Source organism: Ceratotherium simum, chromosome 16 (assembly GCF_057802395.1).
Source record: "Ceratotherium simum simum isolate JZ-2026a chromosome 16, ASM5780239v1, whole genome shotgun sequence".
NCBI lineage: Eukaryota > Metazoa > Chordata > Mammalia > Perissodactyla > Rhinocerotidae > Ceratotherium > Ceratotherium simum.
Genome location: NC_141915.1, coordinates 14,506,746 through 14,528,815, shown reverse-complemented (window position 1 = coordinate 14,528,815; position 22,070 = coordinate 14,506,746). Strand labels below are relative to the sequence as shown.

At 40.6% G+C, this 22,070-nt stretch overlaps 2 protein-coding genes across 2 annotated transcripts in view; one reads left to right on the top strand and one right to left on the bottom strand.

Moving 5' to 3' along the window:
* LOC106802296 (olfactory receptor 3A2-like) overlaps window positions 1–22,070 on the bottom strand; it is a 91,977-nt gene that overhangs the window by 32,278 nt on the left and 37,629 nt on the right. The window lies entirely within an intron of this gene.
* LOC101393387 (olfactory receptor 3A10) lies at window positions 4,012–4,959 on the top strand. The gene has a single exon (XM_004433439.2). The coding sequence runs from the start codon at window positions 4,012–4,014 to the stop codon at window positions 4,957–4,959; it is 948 nt and encodes a 315-aa protein (XP_004433496.2).

Genomic DNA, 22,070 nt, shown 5'->3' with positions numbered 1-22,070 from the left:
CAAACTGGTGCAGCCACTATGGAAAAGAGTATGGAGATTCCTCAAAAAATCAAGGATAGAACTACCATATGATCCAGCTATTCCACTGCTGGGTATCTATCCAAAGAACTTGAAAACACCAGTGCATAAAGATACACGCACCCCTGTGTTCATCGCAGCGTTATTCACAACAGCCAAGACTTGGAAGCAACCTAAGTGCCCATCAAGGGACGAATGGATAAAGAAGATGTGGTATATATACACAATGGAATACTACTCAGCCATAAGAAACGATGAAATCCAGCCATTTGTGACAACATGGATGGACATTGAGGGCATTATGCAAAGTGAAATAAGTCAGAGGGAGAAGGTCAAATACCATATGATTTCCTTCATTAAGTAGGAGATAACAACAACAATAAACAAACACATAGAGACAGAGATTGGATTGGTGGTCACCAGAGGGGAAGGGGGGAGGGAGGAGGACGAAAGGGATAATTCGGCACATGTGTGTGGTGATGGGTTGTAATTAGTATTTGGGTGGTGACCATGATGTAATCTATGCAGAAATAGAAGTATAATGATGTACACCTGAAACTTATACAATGCTATAAACCAATGTTACTGCAATAAACAAAAAATTAAAAAAAAAAACATACAGATGGTGAATAACGCACTTGAAAAGATGCTCAATATCATTAAGGAAATACGACGTTAAACCACAATGAGATACTACTGCACACCTAATAGAATGGTTAATATTTAAAAAGACTGATAATATTAAATTTTGATGAGCAATAGACAATCTCATACATTGCTGGTAGGAATGCAAAATGGTACAGCCACTTTGAAAAACAGTTTGGCAGTTTCTTGTAAAATTAACCATCCACTCATATCAAGTCCAGCAATTACATCCTAGGTATTTTCCAAGGAGAAATGAAGATGCATATCCACACAAAGAATGGATATTTCTTTGCCCATATTTATCATAGCTTTATTTGTAATGGCTAAAATCTGGAAACAACCCAAATGTTCATGAACTGTTGAATAACTAAACAAATTGCTATACACCCATACAATGTAAAACCATTCAGTGAAAAAAGGACCAGGATACTAGTACAGCCAACATGCATGAACCTCAAAAGGATTATGCTAATTGAATGATCCAATTATAAAAAGGCTACATACTGTATCATTCCATTTATATGACACGATGAAAAAGGCAAAACCCTAGGGACAGAAATCAGGTCTGATGTTGCCATGGGCTATGGTCTGGAGAGGAGGTTGCCTTCTGCAAAGGAGCAGAATGGAACTGTTTGGAGTGGTTGAAATGTTCTGAATATTGATGGAGGTAGTAGATACATGACTGTATACTTTTATCAAAACTCACCAAACTTTACAATTAAAATTATACCTTAGTTAACCTAGATTTTTAAAGTTATACCTTAAAATGCCCATGTGAAAAATAAGTGAGAGGAAAAGTGCCAGAATTAGCTTATCTGGTGCCCAGCCAGAGCTCCATCATGGACCCACTCTCTGGCCTTGGCAGGTCATCTAAGCCCTCTGGAACTTATTTTTCCCATCAGTAATATGGTGACTGTATCTTTCCCCTTTCCTCTGAGATTTTAGGAGCCTGGAATGATGTCATGAATCTAGCATTTTTTTAATAGAATCCAAAATACTAGGCAGAGGAGAGAAATCCTTAAGGGCTGAGGTTGCCTGTCTGCCTCAGGCTTCTTGCGTAATCCCTGGGAGAGTCAATTTTTAGGGCCTCCAGGTGCTTGTTAGATCCCAAATAGAAAGAGCACCAAGACAGACTCTCTTAGCACCTGTCTCGCTGCCTTTATAAGCTTTCTGGAGACAGGCCACCTTGGATCAGCTTAGCACTCACTCCCCTCCCTGCAAGAAAGCCCACCCAGGAGCTCTACCCAGAGTGCTCACAGAAAGGTAAGCACCCCACAAGCCTTCCCACTGCTCCAGAACTCCTAATTCCCTTCCTTCATGTGTAAGGGTGAATGAAGATGACTCATGATCTTCATGTGGCTCTTTCCTGGTTGGTAGGAGAATAAAGAACTGAATGATACTTTAATTCATGGAGTGGTAGTGAAGTATAATGGTGAGGTTTTCTGCTCTGAGTGACTAGAAGAATGAAGTACAAAGCTGTCAAAAAGAGGGAAGTCAGAAGGGAGCTGATTGGGATAAACAGCAGGGGCATGAAGAGAGCCTGGAGAGAGCCAAGGGGGCTATTTAAACAGATCCAGGCAGAGGAATCAATATTTACAGAATCTTATACCTCTAAATAAACTTAGAGGGGCCGGCCCCGTGGCTTGGTGGTTAAGTGCATGCGCTCCGATGCTGGCGGCCCGGGTTCGGATCCCGGGTGCGCACCGAGGCACCACTTCTCCGTTCATCCTGGGGCCGAGTCCCACATACAGCAACTGGAAGGATGTGCAGCTATGACATACAACTATCTACTGGGGCTTTGGGGGGAAAAAATAAATAAATAAAATCTTTAAATAAACTTAGAGATAATGTAGTACAGCCTTTCATATTACAAAAGGGAAAATGGATGGACGGATGAATAGATAGATAGATAGATAGATAGATAGATAGATAGATAGATAGATAGATAGATAGATAGATAGCCAGATGTAGAAAAATAACAAGATAATGGCAAAGGGCTTGGGAGACAGCAGGGGTTGGCAGAAAAAGAACAAGTTCTCCATTCAGAAAAAACTCTGACATATGTGAACTTAAACAAATTAACTTTTTTAAGGCTCACTTTTCTCATTTGTAAAATGAATGCCAATCTTCAAGAATTTTTGTCAAGTTTAAATGGAGTAACACATAATGGAGTTAAATGGAGTAACATACTTGACAAAAAGTTTATATTCAAGTAAACATTAGCTCCCTGTTTTCTGTTTCTTTTCCTTCCTTCTTTCCGTCCTCTCTCTCTCCCTTCCTTTCATCTTTTTGGGATTGAATGAGGTAATACATAAAAGTAACTTGGTAGAAGTTGCTTGATAAGTGCTGCCTGTCACCGCTGTCACTCTGATTCCGCCACCTCCAGGGAACACTCTCATGTTACTCCTACACTGACTTCAAATGTGACATTCTGCTGGGCCTCCCCAGCACTAAGGAGGGATTGTACGCATGGGACAAACTCACAGAAGAAGAAATTTATCTTCTCCAATCATGGAATAGGAGGACCTGAGCTATGAGGAAGGGATTATCGTGCCAAGGTGTGGGCTTGGCGAGTCAGATAGTCCCGGATTTGAGACCCAGCTCCATCGAGAGGTTACAACCCTGGGCTACTTATTTAACCTTTCCAAACCTCAGTGTGCTGAGTACCCAGACATCACAGTAGTTACCCCACAGAGTTTTGTGAGGATTAAATGAGAAACTAAATATGAAGTACTTAGTACAATGCTCACAGTTTACACTTTAAAAGTGTTGTTAGTCTGTTGTTAAATTGCCTTCAGGTCTTCAGTTTCAGCCTCTGTGTATTTCTGTACCTTGGTCTGCTCCTTGACCCTCTCCTGGCTCTCTCTTTCGTATCTCTTTTTGATTTCATGAGATCCTGGCCTCCTATACTTCTTCCCGTTGCTGTGCTCCTATATTGTGCTTTCTGGAACCTCATCCTTTCACTTATGTGTTGGACTAGTCAGAGCTGCTACTCAGTCACTACACACTGATATGACCTTAATAGCTGGTAAAATACAGAAACACTTTCCTCCCATCCTGGTAAATAGCCGCTGTCCTTGGTCCCCAGAGTAGTTCCCTCGGCTCCAGCCCCTTCCCGGGAATCCCCTGGATCTCAACCTGAACCAGCAATTAAACGGTTAATGTCTGGCATCGTGGAGGCCCCCCAGAGCCTGCTCAAGCTCTAGGCTGGTATCCTTTCCAATTGGTAGGTACAGAAGCCATATAACTCTAGCATCCAGGAGACACAGAGTAAGTGCCTACTATGTGTCTCTCTTCCCCTTTTGGCAGGTCCAAGTCTTCTGCCACTGCAGCTCTCAGCAGCGGCCTATGGAGCCAGGTGCCTGGAGGAACAGGACGACTGTCACTGAGTTCATCCTTCTTGGCCTAACAGAGAACATAAGGCTGCAACCCATCCTTTTTGCCCTCTTCCTCTGCGCCTATGTAGTCACAGTCGGAGGCAACCTCAGCATCCTGGCTGCCATCTTTGTGGAGCCCAAACTCCACACCCCTATGTACTACTTCCTGGGGACCCTCTCTCTGCTGGACATTGGATGCATCACCGTCACTGTTCCTCCCATGCTGGCATGTCTCCTGGCCCACCAATGCAGAGTTCCCTATGCTGCCTGCATTTCACAGCTCTTCTTTTTCCACCTCCTGGCTGGTGTGGACTGTCACCTCTTGACAGCCATGGCCTATGACCGCTACCTGGCCATCTGCCAGCCCCTCACCTACAGCACCCGCATGAGCCGTGAAGTCCAGGGTGCCCTGGTCGGCATTTGTTGCACCGTCTCCTTCATCAACGCTATGACTCACACAATGGCTGTGTCCGTGCTTGACTTCTGTGGCCCTAACGTGGTCAACCACTTCTACTGCGACCTCCCACCCCTTTTCCAGCTCTCCTGCTCCAGCATTCACCTCAACGGGCAGCTGCTCTTTGTGGGGGCCACCTTCATGGGGGTGATTCCCATGATCCTTATCTCAGTGTCCTATGCGCACGTTGCAGCTGCAGTACTACGAATCCGCTCAGCTGAGGGGAGGAAGAAGGCGTTCTCCACGTGTGGCTCCCACCTCACTGTGGTCTGTATCTTTTATGGAACTGGCTTCTTCAGTTACATGCGTCTGGGCTCGGTGTCAGCCTCAGACAAGGACAAGGGGATTGGGATCCTCAATACCATCCTCAGCCCCATGCTGAACCCGCTCATCTACAGCCTCCGGAACCCTGATGTGCAGGGCGCCCTGAGGAGGGTGCTAACTGGGAAGAGACCCTCGGAGTGAGAAGACAGGGGCATCGAGACGCCCCTCCCTCCCTGAGCACCACCCTATTTTCTTATGCGAAAGGCCTGTATGTGGGCATGGGGATCTTCAGTGTGGGCTGAGGTATGGGAGGAAAGTAGATACCGTGGGCCAGAGTAGAATGTGGTTTGCCGTGGGTTGGCTGAAGCTTAGTGACAAGAGTATCTAAGTTGCTGATGAATTAAAGACAAAGAGGTCAAGAAATGGGACACAAATCAACTATTTTTTTTTTATTTCATGCCTGTTCAATTGAAATGTATTTAAAATGTTTAAAAAAAAAATGCTTGCCCTCCCCCCTTTTAAGATAAGATATGTTTATACCAGAGTATAGGGTCTGGTTTTTAAAAGATTCCTCTTCAGGAAATAAACCTAGGACTGTGAAATTAAACTGGGGTTTGACACACCCTAGGAGCAGGGTGTTGGGACCTATCAGAGCACCCTACCAGCATCTCCTTCAGAGAAGCACTATCAAATCCCTGTTCCTGAAACCAGTGTCCCCATCCTGACTAAATGTCAGTGGGAACAACCCATTCTCATGTCGCTGCATGAGCTGACTCTCACAGCCCCTCCACCAAAAACGTGAGAATGTATCATCACATGCTTCATGAGAAGAAGCATTCAGAATAGTAAGTTTTATTTTTATTTTAATGGCAAAATATACTGAATTATATAGGGCATTCCATTTAATAGATATGTACAGATAATTAGTAAAGGTGGGGAGACTGTTAAGGAAGGGAAAATACAGGGAGATATTGTTTGCAATTTACCAATGAATGAGTACTGGAAACCAAGATTTTACTAAAAGGGTGAAACTAAGGCAATCCAGAGAGGAATGGTCAATAGAATGATAGTCAATTTCACATGCTATCATGGCCATTTCTAGAATTTTTCCTGTGAACCATTTTAGACACTTCTGGCCAAGAAGCTGGAAGTCTGAGAAGAGTGATTGTACCTGACATGCTTATTAACTGCTTGAGGAGGGCAGCGTAGAACCCTTAAGATATCTTAGACTATTTCCTAGTCAGATGGAGGTATCCACATTCTCCAAATTTAGCCACCCACCGGGTCTGCTGAGCATTCTCTAAGACTCTCACACCTGCACTCTTGTCTTCTTACAGACAGCTGCCTCCCATTCAGGCCCATCAGGGCTCCTGCAACAGCCTATGAGCCCTGTGCCCCTCCTCCACTCAGTGCTGTCCACACTGCCCAATGAACCCCCAGAGCAATGCCTGTCCCACATCATTGCATCCTCCACAGGCCACTGATTTCTTTCTGATGGCCACCATATCACATCCAGACCTTCACTGGGTGTGCATGGCCTCCTTCATTTCTTCCTGACCTCTCCACTCCATCTTTATCTCTCAACCATGGCCTCTCACTCAGGAGGGCTTTTCCTTGTCAGGTGACTCATGCATCCCTTTGCTTTATTCACAGTTCTGAATCTCCTCTGAAAGACTGTGGCCCGTACAGCAAGACACCATCATAACGTTTTCTGCATTCTTTGTAGCTTCTTTTGCTCTCCCCAACTAGATTATAAGCTCCATAAAGACAAGGACCATGTTTTATATTATACTGTGTCCTCCAAACACACAACATAGTGCTGAGTGCATAAAGCAGTCTCGTGGATTGATTAACTGGTAACGGAAAGAATGACGTAAGAAAACAAATTTGTATTCTACAGGAAGGTAGTGAAACTGCTAGGGATTTTCAAAATATCCTAATGAGCTCACTATTGGGAAAGTATAAAGATATAAAGAGAAAAGGAAAAAAAGAGAAATTTTCTTCTGATGAAATAAAGACAATCATTGAATTTGAGATAACAAGGAGAAACTTTCCTGACTTTGCACGTGAACTGTGATATCATGTCTCCTCAAAACCAAGAGAAACTACCTGAAGCTGGAGCTGAAGAAATGTCTCCTTGCAAAGAATGAGAAAGAGAGAATTTAGTTAGCAAAAGCACAGCATAGAGCACCAGGGTGCAGAATCCGGTAGTGTCCAAAGACTTGCGATCCATTCAGCTTGGAGCACATTACCGAGGTGGGATAATAATAATAAATGAGCGGTCATAAGTTATGACAAAGTGTTTGTCTGTCTTTAATTCATGATCTGAAGTGAATAGTTTTAAATTCTGCTATGCAAATATGAGTAATTCATGTTTCATTCTTAAAAAATTTTAATAAAATGCATATTTTTGTTTAAAAAGAAGAGTGAATGTACTGACATGAAAAGATATGTGGCACACGTTGCTAAATTTAGAAAGTGAAGACAACGTGACACATATATGTGCATGGGGCAGACAAGTCCTAGAGAACAACGCCCAGCTGTGGATGAGGATTCTCCTTGTGCACAGGATAGGGCTGGGGAAAGCAGTGAGAAATGAAGAAAAATTTTCAGTCTTTCCTCCATTTACTCTTACTTGAAGTTTTTCACTGAACTCTGTAATTTAAAAACTAAAAAAATAAATTTTAAAAAGTGCTAATGGTGAAAATGTGGGGGTGGGGGTGGGAGTCAGTTGAACTGACTGTGTTGTTTTCTCTCCAGCCTTCAAAGTGTCCTCGTCATCCTCATCTTTGAGAAAAATAGTAAGTTGGCCTGTCTGTCCACTGTAAGGCCACTGGGCTCACTTGATCAAGATTCAGAGGCCTGGCAGGGACATGGAGCAGATCATTGGTCATCTTGTCCATCCCTCCTCTTCTGAGCTAAGAGCCAAACCAAACCATCTCTATCCTAAGAGAATATTCCCAGTGGACCCTTTCCCCATCCTTCCATCTCCTGGCCCTGAAAATTCAACTTTCACCCTCCGCTCCACACCAACCCTTATCCTGCACCACCACCAACACCCCCTCCTCCCCACACCCCTGCACTGCCGCCTGGTTTTGAATCTTTTTCTGTAATTCCAGTCAAAGGTAGTGACTAATCTTAGCAGGGACTGATGTAGACTTTTCACAATTCCTGAGCTGCAGGAAGAATGTGAATGTACTGACATTCACATTCAGTGATATTTTGGCCTTCTAGTGATATTTTGGCCCAGCCACTCTGACTTCAGAGAGCTCATATCCTAAGAAACATGTTCCAGATGTTATCAGTCCTAAACAACCCTGTGAACTTTGGAGGACATCCTGGATCTAGCTGGCAAGCTCAGAAGATGTCATTTTATACACCATAGGCATCTGCACGTGTCCACTTGGAGACGCTCTCATTCACATCTCAACAATACCTCCTCCCCACATCCATCCGACCATCTAGAGGCTCACCATGTGTCCAGCACAGAGAAAGGCACTCTCAGGACTCAGGAGAATTATAATAGTATTATGATTTCTCTTATTATTCTGTTAGCACATAACATTTACAAAACACTTTGAAATCTAAGTTCTCATTTGGATATTGTGTATGCACAACTGAGTGTTACTCACAACCAAGGCCAGGATTAGGAAGTAAGAAGGCCAGTTTTTATTATCTTCACTTTTCAAACAAATAAAAAAGCAGAGGTACAGACAGGCTAAGTGATTTTCCAAAGGCCACAGAGTTAGTAGGCACCTACTCCAAGCGCTGACTCCTAGCCCAGTATCTTTGCCTCCCTCCCTGCCTGCCTCTAGTAAATCACCAAACAATTCTAAACTAAACAGAGTGATACTGACTCTAGGTACAATGAGTCTCAGAAACGGGAAAAGTAGCACCATGGAGTGAAGAGAGCCTTAGAAAGGACATCTGGAGACCTGGATTCTAATCCAGCTTCTTCTACTTATGGCTACATGAACTTTCTAAGCATCAATCCCTTTATCTGTAAAATTAGTCCCCTCCATGTATCTTGGGCTTTTTTCATTCACCTGCTACATGATAAATACTCAGACCCACACAGGATGTCAAAGACTAGGGGGAAATAAGGGACCACGGGCAATGAAATGGATATGTGATAAGGTTGAGAGCAGGTGTATAAACCGAGGAATAATTCATTCACAGCGGCTCTCTGATGGGTAAAAGTTAGTTCTTGGACTTCAGCAATTGGAGACATGCCCAGGCAGGAGGTGGTAGCAGTGGGCCAGGCAGAGATGTGAAGACCTGAGAGGTAGCAATAATTGAAGCCAAAAGAAGTTAGCTTGAGATGGAATCTTGGAACATCAGCTATAAAATATCTAACCTTGTTTTCACAGTTTATGTTTGTAGGATCTGAAGAGATAATGATATCAGAGCCCTGAAAGACTTCAGACCTTTACTTGGAATTTACAGGTAGTTGTCCAGGCCGGGATAAAAGGAAAAGCAAATATCTAGCAAGCATCTTCTACATGCCAGGTGGGAAGCTGAGAAGCCGATTCTCCTTGCTGCGTTAAATCAGCTGTGGTCAATCAGGCAGCATTGGACTGGGAAGTTGGGAGGCCTGGCTTCTGGGCTAACACTGCTACTTGTTAGCTGTGTGATGTTGGACAGGTCAGTTCCTCTCTGTGGGCCCCAGTTTTCTCATCTATGAAATGGGAATCGTAACATGCACTTCAAATGATTATTCTGAAGATTAAATGAATTGAAATACAGAATTATTGAGTTGACAGGTATAGTGTAGGAGATGTTAAAATTCGATTGGGTTTTGAGTAGGAGTTGCCATATTTCTAGAGTTTTTACCTTCTCTCTATTAAGGACCAGAGCAGGGATTTAGCCCCCAAAATTCTAGCCAGTGCTATGCCCTTTGTACCACACTGGTCCTCACTCCCTTGAATGAGCTAGTGAAGGACTCAGTCCTGTAGAAGCTTCTGCCCTGTCCACCATGGATACTGGGAAGGAACATGATTAATCTCTTGGGTCTCAAAACAGTTCAGTATCTTGTGGTGTGTTAAACAAGAAGCAACTCATTGATAAACTTTGCTAACTTCCCATCTGGGCAGGGCCTCGGGAGGCACAGCCATCCAGCAACTGTTCTAACAAGTTTCCCGTGGAGACGACCTGGGTCAGGACTGGGGAATGAAGTCCTTGCAAGTTCCTCAAACAGAATCTTCTAATTAGCTCCCAAATGAGAGTTCAGGATAATGTAGCCTAGGGGATTTGCTGATTGTCTTCTGCCTCTCTGCTAATAATGCCAGAGGGAAGGGACACCCAGAAAAGATGTGCTTTCTTTTTGGTCCTTTAGTCAGAAAGAAACTAGGACCTTAGAGAGAAGAGTGGAGGAGGCCAATTAGTGATGAGTGGTTTCAACAGTGTCATTGCAAGACTCGTTAGCCAAGCTGTGAATAGAGGGAAGATGTGTTCAAAATGAGAATGCGTGTGTGAGCCTCAGCCTCCCTGGCAGCACTAGCCTCCCATTTCTTCACTTTTTGTCTGACTTTTGACATTGTGTTCTTCCACCCTTCTGCACACCCCAGCACTCTCCTGTCCTCCCACTCCTCCACCCATCACTGCCTGTTTTTTTTCCAATCTCATATTAATAATTGCACCTGCTCCATTGTAACAGCTGTATCATTTTATAACTACATCAGGATTTCCTTAATCAACCTCTATCTTGACCCTTCAGGTTGTTTCCAGTTTTTCACTATTAAAGGCAACACTTTGCTATGGGCTTTGCTATGGCTTATCTTTCCTTGAATGGACCTTATGCATGTATGTATTTTCAACACTTTCATGAATATTGACAAGTTATTAACTAGACAGATTGCACCATTTGACTTTTCTACCAATTCAACCTGAGAGGGCCACTTTCCTAATCCTAACCAACCCTAGGCATTATCATTTTAAAAATCTTTACAGTGTTGTAAGTGAATCACTATTTCCCATTACTGTTTGAGTTTGCATTTCTTTGATTGTGAGGGAGGCTGAGCTCTTTTCTTATGTTAATGCAAGTGTTAACTCTTTTTCTTATATGCTGCAAATATTTTCTTTATTTATATTTGTTCCTAATTAATGCTAATGGTGTTTTTGACATACAGACTTTATATTTTCTATAGTCAAGAATATAAATATTTTACTTTATGACTTTTGTCTTTGCTATCACGCTTGAAATTATTTTCCACATCTCAAGTTTATATAAATGTTCTTCTATATTTTTTACTACTGATTTTGTTTTACATTTTTTACATCCAAAATTCATTTTAGTACATGATGTGACATAGGAATACAGCTTTGTTTTTTTAACGATAGCTTGTATTCCAAGACTGTTCCCAATCATTTGAAGTACTTCCTTTTGTCAATATTAAATGTTTTTTTACATTTAATGTAATGCTTCTGCTTCTGAACTTTATATTTGTTACACCTTTCTGTGTTAGCACCACAATGTTTCAGCCACTGTAGCTTTAGGATACATGTTCATATCTCATTCTGGAAATCTCATATTCACATCACATTCTCATATTCTTATTACTCTCTTTCCTCCCAAACTTTCTTGATTACTCTCACGTGTTTTCCATTGTAACTATAGAATCATTTTTATGATTGGGATTTTAATTAGAATTCTGTTAAATTTATAGATAACTTGGGGATAATTGACAGCTTTACAATATTGAATCTTTCCAGATAGGGACATGGTATGGCCCATCCATTTATTCAAGAGTTATTCTAAAGAAGAGTTTTGAAGGCATTTAAAAATGAGAATTCTCACATTTTTATTGTTTATTTTTAAATATATAATAGTTTTTATTACAATTATGGAGTAGATTTTTTTTGTGTGTGTATGTGAGGAAGATTAGCCCTGAGGTAACATCTGTCACCAATCCTCTTTTTGCTGAGGAAAACTGGCCCTGGGCTAACATCCATGCCCATCTTCCTCCACTTTATATTGGACGCCGCCACAGCATGGCTTGACAAGCGGTGCGTCAGTGCATACCTGGGATCTGAACCCGGGCCACCACAGCGGAGCACATGCACTTAACCACTATGCCACCAGGCCGGCCATGGAGTAGATATTTTAATATGAGACATGATATTTTAGAACTCAATACGTATTGCTAAACTATCTACTGAGAGGAAAGTGACAGCTTAGTCTCCATTTAGAAATAATCCATGTCCATTTCACCATGTCATCACAGATATTTATTTTTAATCATTTCTAATTTCAGATTCAAACGTATATACTAATTTTGCTTTGCTTTTTCTGCTTACTAGTGAAGCTGAGTATTTTCTCCTATCTGTTAACCATGTTTGCATTTTTCTCTTTTGTAAATTGTCTTTTATGTTCTTGGCTTATTTATCTGAGGAGAGCTCAGCATTTTCACTTCATTTTTTTTTCATTTTTTCTGTTTGTTTGTTTGTATTCCTAATAGATCTTTACAGGGTGAATATATTAACCTTTTCATATTTTCTGCAAATATTTTCCCAAGTTTGTTGTTTGCCTTTTAATTTGGGTAATGTTTTACATAAATTTTTTAAAATGTTTATGTAGTCAAATCTGTTGATCTTTTCTTCTGTACCTTCTTCCATTGTTTGCATTCCTAGAACAGCTGCTATCAGTGACAGTTATGATAAATATTCACTTATATGTTCCCTCAGACTTTTTCAGTTTTGAGTTTTGTATTTAACTCTTAGATCCAGCCTGCATTTGTTTTGGCACTTTGTGTAATATATGCGTCCAAGAGGTCTTTATTTTTCAAGTGAATAATCAATTCCTTCAACACTATTGAATATTTCATTCCCTGCCCGACTCCCAATGATTTGTAATGCTTAATTTATGTACACATTAAGTTATTATAAATCCAAGAACGTGTTTATGGTCTGTGTCTTTCATTCCATAAATTGTCTATTTCTAAATAAATTTCAGTGTGTTTTTGTTATTGTTAACAATAATAATAATAACCCCTATTTATCTCCATTTATTTAGCAACCAGCCAGAGACTAGGCTTCACACACATTGTCTCATTTAATCCTTATAATAAAAGTCTCATAAAGCAAATGTTAGAATTTTCATTTTACAGATGAAGAAAGCCCCAGGGGGAAAAATTCTGACAGAAAATACATTGTAACATTGTCCTCATTTTTTTCTTTTCAGTTTATTTAAAAGTACATCACCTGGCTTCTCTCAATCCCCAATTTATCTGACTTAATGCCCTCAAGACTGCACACACTGCCCTTCCTGCCACACCTCTCAAAATAGATCAGGGGCCAGGTTGGCCAAACAGCTGCTCAAGGTGCCAATGCAAAACAAATGCTAAAACATCACTGCAACATCTCCACTCAGATTTCCCCAGGCAACTCCCGTCACAGCTGGCCAAACGCAAACTCACTGCCCATCTCTGCTGAGATACACAGAGCCCTCCAGTGTGTTTCCAAGGGAAATTTTTTAAATTCTCCTTGCCAGTGCTCACCTACCTTTGATCAATATTTTATGACTTGCATATGTAAATAAAGACATGTCACCAGCCTTGACATCAGCCAGGTGTTTGTCATCTGAATATAGCAGGTGAAGTAGGCTAAAATTCTAAAACTGAACCACTCACAGCATAGTGGTTTTTAGTGAGAATAAGTGACTTTATTATCTAAATTTTAAACACTTTAGAAGGAATGTGAATACCAAGAAAAGAATAATTTTTTAAAGCAGCTTAAAATAACATTCATTATTTCACACCACTTCTGAGGGTCAAGAATCTAGGAATATGTTAACTGAGTGGTTTCAACCCAGGACCTTTCATGAGGTTATAGTCAAGGCCAGGGCTGCAGCCGCCAAAGACTTGACTGGGGGTGGAAGCTTCCATTCATCACCACGTGGGCCTCCCTATAGAATTGCTCTTGACACAGCTTCCACCAGAGGGAGTGATGAGAGAGGGACAGAGAGAGAGAACACCCAAGATGGAAGCCATAGAACCTAATCTTGGAAGTGGCATCCCGTCACTTCTGCAGTATTTTATTTGCTAGAAGTGAGTCATTAAGTCCAGCCCACACTGAAGGGGTGGGAAATTAAGTTCTATCACTTAAGGGGAGGAGCATCAAAGAATTTGTGGACATATCACAAAAGAATAATTTTCATACATGTTTTGACAAAACTTTAAAACCATGTCATATAAACTTCCTCTATCCTTAAGGAATGTAACTAGCAATGTTCAGCTACAAATAGTAGGAAAAACATGAAATAAAAGAGCATTTTGTGATCCAAATAGTAGCATCTTGAATGACCTCTATTTTTCCTTTACCCATTTCTGTATTTTTTATTAATCTTACAATAAGCATAATAAAAAATGAAAGCTTAAAAAAAGAGTATTTTATTTTATTAAGTCAAAGTAGTATGTTCAGTGCAGGTACTAAATCCATTAATGGCACCAAAGGGAAAGAGACGCAATTTTTATTAATAACAAATCCATTCTACACTCCACAATAAATAAAATTTGAATGAATGCATAAAGAATATCAATTTGAATGTATATCCAAATATTAGACTATCTGGGAGCCCGGACACCTTAATTTAGCTGTGCTCACACTTGAGATGTCCTCTTAACTCTTCCCCCTCTGAGACCAGACAGAGTTCTCCACAAGATCAAAAATTTGTGTATTATTTCTTGAAACTTCTTCAGAACCTGGCACACAGGGTAGCCATCAATAAATATTTTCCGAATGAACAGATGCTGATCCCTCCTCACTCCTACCCTAACCCCCAACTCCCCTTCTCCTTAGGAAGGCCGCTTACCCCACTCCTTTGATTGTGTTCTCATCTTATGTCGACATAGTTACACAAACAACCAGAGGTAGACCCTGGGTTAAACTACAAACATAGGTTCTGATATCTGTGTCTAAGTTCATTCCTCTTTCCATCTCCAAACCCAAACTGGGCATTTAGGTTCCAGAAAGAAAAACACATACTTCCTTACATGAAAGTCTAATGCAAAGACAGGAAGAATTTGACTTATTGACCTAAAAGTCTGAGTATACCCCACCCAATGACTCACTTTGGAGAATGGTAAGGTTTTAACGTGCTTCTTCTTACTTTCATTTACTGTCATGCATTATAGATAAAAAGAAATAGAAACCATAGCTCCTTTCTGCCTTCCAATAGCATGTCATGAGGAAAACTAAGACATAAACTCAGTAATTCGAGTTCTAGATGAGGGAAATGGGATAAAGAAAGAGTTTGGAGAGGGTACGCCCAGGAGTTGTCAACACTGTATTGGACACTAAAGTGTTCATTTGGTCAAAGCTTGCTCAGTGTCTGTATCACCCATATCCCTTTCTTAACAGTAGTCTAATTTTCGTCGTGTGTCACCCATCCTGATGCAGGGCATATGCTTTGGCAGAAGATATATCCATACCCACCCCCCTTGACTCAAGATTGGTTCAGGTAACCCAGGCCCAAGCCAACCAGCGCTCGAAACTCTCTCCCATCACCAGTGGCAACCTATATAATCAAAGGAGCAGAAGGAGAGGTTTGTGGTCCTATGTTGTCTAGGGGCCTTTTCTCATTCTCATCCATGCTTTAAAATACATCTTGATGTTCTTCACCTTGTTGTTTTGTTTTTCCCCTCAACAAGAGATAGGAGATCTTGCCATCTTAGTACATATATAGCTTGATTTTTGGCTGCTGGGTGTTGCCCTTTCTTTTGGTAAATTGTTATATAAATGAGCCCTTGGGTTGTTTATTTCTTCACTGCAGGCCAAGACCTGTTATCTCAAAAGCCCACTGACATCAAACTCAAATTTTTACACATAAAATTATTTAAAAAATAGCCCAGGGGCTGGCTTGGTGGCATAGTGGTTAGGTTCGCATGCACTGCTTCAGCAGCCCCGGGTTCATGGGTTTGGATCTTGGGCACAGACCTTCACACTGCTTATCAAGCCATGCTGTGATGGGCATCCCATATACAAAGTAGAGGAAGATTGGCAACAGATGTCAGCTGAGGGACAATCTTCCTCACAAAAAAAAATATACATATATATAATAGCCCAAAGAAGCAGATTTTCAGCCATTTAAAGGCAACCTGCTTTGCATACCAAGCAAAACCTCACCCAACATCTACCAACCATAGGTAAGATAGCCTTGTGGATATAAGAACCCAAACCACTGCTGTCCTTCAGAGCACTCTGACCTAGAGACTCCCCACCATGCTGCTGAGTGACATTACCTAGACAGGAAAGCCCCCTCTGATTCTTCTCTCCTTTAGGAGTTCCCTTCCCCTCCTCCCCTTCTGAGTAGCAACTCCAGTGCCAGTGCCATAGCCTCTGTCCAGTCTCTTGTTGTGAGGGAAGACCCTGAATGCAAACCTGTCAAAGCTTAGCCTAATAAAGCTTGTGTGTGCTACTGCCACATTGTGGTTATATCTTTTTCCTTGATCAATCTCCAAATCCTTCAAATCTCCTACATAACCACACTCTGGATACCCATGAATTTCCCATAGATTTCCAGTCCGTGAGTCTTGGTTAGGGCTGCATTCAGCTCAATATCTAGCTAAGCAGTATCCTTATCCTCCAAAGTTATAGGTTTAGAGAAGGACATGTGACCCAAATTGGTATACCCAGGGTGAATTCTAGACCTTATGCCAAGCCATGTGGAGGGAAACTTCATTGTCTTCCAAGAGACTATATGGAAAGAGCTGCAGGAGCCATCTTGCCATCATGAGGAGAAATCCCAACAGTGGTCTAGGGGATCAAAGTCTCCAGGACTCAGTCTCTCTCTATCTCTTAGAACTGCATTTCTCTGTTTTGGGCTCATCCTAAAATGGACTGAAGAGAAAGGGTTTCCCCATTCTTCACAAGAAGAGTGAAATGTCCCTAAAGGGCGGGTAACAGATGATGGAATCCAAAAGACAGGTGGAGAACTGGATCTGGAAGGAAGGAAGGAAGGAAGGAAGGGAGGGAGGGAGGGAGGGAGGGGGAGGGAGGGAGGGAGGGAGGGAGGGAGGGAGGGAGGAAGGAAGGAAAGAAGGGTGTCATGGTGCTGATGTAGATAGGATGATAAATTCAGTGGAAAGATATAGGTACAGGCAAGTCATTAGAGGATCTCTTTCTCAGGAAACTAACAAGGACAAGTATAAGATAAAAGACACACATACACTAATAGTTAGAGATCAACCAATTAAATAATCTAGTCACATCTATTGGCCCACAAGCCACTCCCTGTCACAGAACTTCTGATCATCTTTTTTAGGGCCTCTCCCTTAAATAATGAGAACAGCCAAAATCTTCTGAGAGCGAGCAATCAAAATACTAAAAGTGAGAGCAAAAAGGGCAGGGGTGGAAGGGGAGTTGCAAAACAAATAGAAAGAAGTAACATAGGGATCAGAAAAAAAGAAAATTATAATAAGTATCCTTAGAAAACAAAGGATATTTTGAACCCATGAAAGACGAGCAAGAGACTATAAAAAGGAACCGTTGAATACCAGAAAAAAGCTCTTGAAAATAAAAAACATGATCTCAGAAATTTATTTAAATCAATAGAAGAATTGGAAGATAAAGTTGAGGAATTCTCCCAGAGAGGAAAAATAAAAATTGATGGATTAGGGAAGATAAAGAAATTTTAAGAGGACCAAAAGTTTTGTAACTGATACTGGCTGGATACAAAGTTGACATAAGGGAAGCCATATTGTAGGAAAGGAACCATATTGTAACTTTGAATGACCTCTGATTAACTGACATGCTCAGTGGATTAAATGTCTCCTCCCAGTTGCAATAAGTCGACAATTTTGTTCTTTTGAGTCCCTTAGGAATGTGATGACCCCCAGGCAGAGAGTCTATGCTGATAGCCATCATCAAGGACAACTGAAAGATCAGAGTATAGGACGTTGCTCTGGTCTCTGACACATATCCAGTAAAACAAAAGACTATCAGGAACTAAGACAAGATGTCTGCCCCCACCCAGAGATCAGACAGATGCCCCCACCCTGAGACCAGATGCCTCTCTCACCCAGAGACCAGCCCCTATATAACTGGCCTGTAGTCTTTGTTCTGTAAGATGGTTCTTTCAGACAGTAGTAGGCCATCTTCCCCCTTGCTAGCAAGCTGTAATAAAGTCCTTTCTCTCCTACCTCCTTGCCTCTTGACTATTGGCATGTCTTGTGGCGGGCAGACAAGCCCCTCTTTGGGCAGTAACATAACCACAGGACCAGGAACGTAATATATGACCCCAAAATATGCCTCTTTGGCATAAGAGTTATTTTAAGCTGGTTATTTTTAAGAAATAGCAGACATTGGAGAAGCTCTGAAAACCAAGTGGAAGTTACTCTTTGCAAAAGACATTTACATTTGTAAGGGAAATCTCCATTTGTAAGGGGGTCTGTCTCTCTGTGCTGGGAAGAGAAAGATGACTCTAAATCACAAGAAACTCTTAACAATGGAGAAAGCAATGACTTAAATCTGCATAACAAGTTTACCCTTGTTTACCGTGCTTTTCCTGGTAACCTCCCATAACTGACCCCATCTTAACAACAGAATGTTAAAGCTGTTTTTCAGTGGCAGTGAGCCCAAAACTGCAAGTCATGTAGCTGGAGCATGCACAGAACAGAAAATTTTGACCTGAAATAACACGTGGAACCAAAGATTCCCCCCATAGAACAAAAAGGGCACGACCAGAACTCAAAAGATGGACCCTTTCCAAAAGGGAGGAGTCCATTGTCCAGGAAGATCCAGTGTTAAAGCCCCTTTCCATAAACGGTCTTGTCTGGAGTCTTTCCAATTGAAACATCCTGCCAGTGCTTCTGCATACTAGCCAGCCCTCCCTAATCCCTTAAACTTTGCCCCAAACCTTAGATGAGGGAGACAAATTTGAGAGCCTTTCCTCCCGTCTATTTGCTGGTCGACCTTGCAATAAAGCCTTTTCTTTTCTTTTCTCAAAAGCTGGTGCCATAATTTTTGGCTTTTTATGCACATTGGGCATTGGGCCCTCTTTCCCAGTAACAGTTTCAACATCTGAATAATAAAAGTTTCCCAGAGAGAGAACAAAGAAAATGGAGGAGAGGGGATCATCAAGATAACAGTTTTTTAAAATTTTCTGTAACTGAAGGAAATGCCCAGATTCAAAGCACAATGGATAAAAATACATCCACCCCAAGGCAATCATTGTGAAATTTCAAGTCACTGGGATCAAAGAGAATAGTATACAAGCTTTCAAAATGGGGGTGGGGGAGAAGGGAAGTGTCAGTTTACATGCAAAGGATAAAGAGTCAAAGGGACATCCACTTATAATGTCAGGCTAGGTAATTTGGACTAAGCCTCCCTCTGATGACAATTATAAAAGGTGGACAAAATATTTTAAAATATATTCTTGAAGGCATCACATAGCTACTTAAAAAAGTGAAAAACTGCCAGGACAGGACCCAGAGGAAGATGGAGTCCCACAGAGACAAGCCCATCCAGGCTTTTTCCCTGGAGCCCTTCATTGATTTCAGAGGGGACAGCCGATCAACTGAGAGCCTAGAAGTTGAGGGACTGAGGGACTGAGATAATTTGGAGCTGTATTACGCAGTCCCTGTATGGGCCTGTAGACTTTTAGTTCACCCTTTACTGTTAAAATGTAGCCTTTCTGGATTCCAACCCAAAACAAGAAGGTTTCATTAGACCCTGAACTCTAATCCTTTTTCTCTAGGACCTTCAAGGTTGTCAAAAGCACTTAAATGTGTATTAGGAAAAAAGAAAAGCTTTCAAAATCAATGAACTAAGCACACACCTTAAGAAGTTTAAAACAAAAAAGAACAATAAATTCAACTCATGGAAAGAATGAAGGAAATAATAAAGATATGAGTTAAAATTAATAGAAAAAAATATCATAGAGAAGGTGAACAAAGCCAACAGTTGTTCTTTGAAAAGACTAATAAAATTGATAAACCCTGGCAAGACTTATCAAGAAAGAAAGAAGGCACAAAATAACCAATGTAAAGAATGACAAGGGAATATCCCCACTGAGCCTGCAGACATTAAAAAGATTGTAAGAGTTTATGAAAAACTTTATTCCAAAAAAAAGGTTAACATTTTTGAAGAAGACATATAAAATCCAAACAGTCCTATAATTATTTTAAAAATTAAATCTCTCATGAAAAACCTTTATAACATACACACACACACACACACACACACACAAGCATCAGGTGACTTTCTACCAGATGTTTAAGGAATAAATAATGCCAATTTTACACAATCGCTTCTAGAGAATAGAAAAACAGCATTCATTCCCCAATTGTTTTATAAAACTAGAATAGCTTTAATTTAAAAAAAAAACAGAAAAAGAAAGAAAAATTCAAGCAAATGTCATCATAAACATGGAAAAGTCTTAAATAAAATAAGGTAAAATAATTCAGCGATATAAAATAGATGCTTCAATACAACAAGTTGGACTTATTCCAGATATGCAGGGTTGATTTGTCATTCAAAGGCCAGGATAATTCACCACATTAACAGAACAAAGGAGAAAAAAGTCAATTTATCTTGTTGATACCAAATCTCTTAATCTCAAGTTCATGTGCCCAATGCGCAGTAAGCCAAACACTAGGACATCTGTGCTTGGAGGTGGAGAAAGGTTTATTTGAATTGGCCAAGATGAGAAGGCAGGAGCATGGGTTCTCTCAAATCCACCTTAACAAGAGAAGAGAGCAGGGGGTTGTATAGTGTTAAGGGACTTGGCAGGAGGAGTTTCGGAGAAACAGAGGGGTAATCCATGTTTCTTTCACTCCCGATAAGCCCCTGGGCAATCTGACCTCTGGGAAGCTGGGGGCTGGTTATCTGGTGATCCTTGAAGGCATTCTCTTTCTTCTGTAAAACAAGCTCATAAATCCTTGTGACCCTGAGTTACCCCTCATGTTAAATAGGAAAACAGTAAATTGACAAGATTTAATTTCTTTTCATGACAAGGTCGAAAGGTGATCTTATTGAATATTTACAGTAACCCTCAGGTACCCGGCTTCGTTGTCATTAGATGCAGAAAAAAAAACTCTGATAATATTAAACATCCATTCATGATAGTAACACAGAGAAAACTATGAATAGAAGGGAACTTTTTTAATCTAATAAAGAGTATCGACCAAAATTTACAGCAAACATCATACTTACTATAAATTGAGTGTTTGTGTCCCTCCAAAATTCATATGTTAAAACCTAATCCCCAGTATGATGGTATTTGGAGGTGGAGTCTTTGGGAGGTGATTATGTCATGAGGATAGAGCCCTCCGAATGGGACTAATGATCTTATAAAAGAGACTCCAGAGAGTTCTCCCACCCCTTCTGCCATGTAAAGACACAGGGAGATGGCCATATGTGAACCAGGAAGCAGGTTCTCACTAGACACCAAGTCTACCAGTGCTTTAGTCTTGGACTTCCCAGCCTCCAGAACTGTGGGAAATAAATTTCTATTGTTTATAAGCTTCCCAATCTATGGTATTCTGTTATAGCAGCCCAAACTGACTAAAATAATACTTATGGGGGGAATGTGGCAAACTTTCTATCTGAGATCAAAAATGAGTGCTATCACCACTTCTATTCAACATTGTCCTGGAGGTTCTTGCCAGTTTGATACGGCAAAATAATAATAATCAAAATAAAGAGAATTGGAAAGGAAGAAATATAATCATTTTTTGATAGATAAATATAATAAAAATAACAAGCAATAATAGAAACATCATTTTTTCATAGATCATATATTTGTGTTTAGAAATCTAAAAAAATATGCTAAATCACTAAGATTAATAATTGAGATTAGTAGGATTGCTAGATACCAAGTCAACTGCACTTCTGTATACCAGCAACTAACAGTTAAAACATAAAAATAAAAGATAGAATTTACAATAGGATCAAAAATACCAAATGCCCCCAAAATATAGCTGATAAAAGATGTGCAAAACCTCTGAGTAGGAAATTATACCAAATAATAGAAAGAAATTTTTAAAGACCTAAATAAATGAAGGGCTGTCCATTTTCATGGACTGAAAAATATAATATCTGAAGAAGTCAGTTCTCCCCAGATTGATCTATATGTTCAATTTAATCCCAACCAAAATTTCAACAAGGTGCATGTTGAGGAGAGGAAGGAAGAAGAGAGACTTGAGAAACAGATTCTAACATTTATGAGGAAAAATGCAAAGGGCCAAGAATAGCCAAATCATTCTTGAAGAACAAGCTGGGAGGAATTTCTCTACTAGATATTGAGATTTATATGTGATAGCAATTAAGACATATGACGTATTTATACAAAGATATGCAAATAAACCAATGCAACA

Bases quoted from the DNA above. Each gene is read 5' to 3' on its own strand.
- LOC101393387 (XM_004433439.2), top strand. From the start codon at position 4,012: ATGGAGCCAGGTGCCTGGAGGAACAGGACGACTGTCACTGAGTTCATC.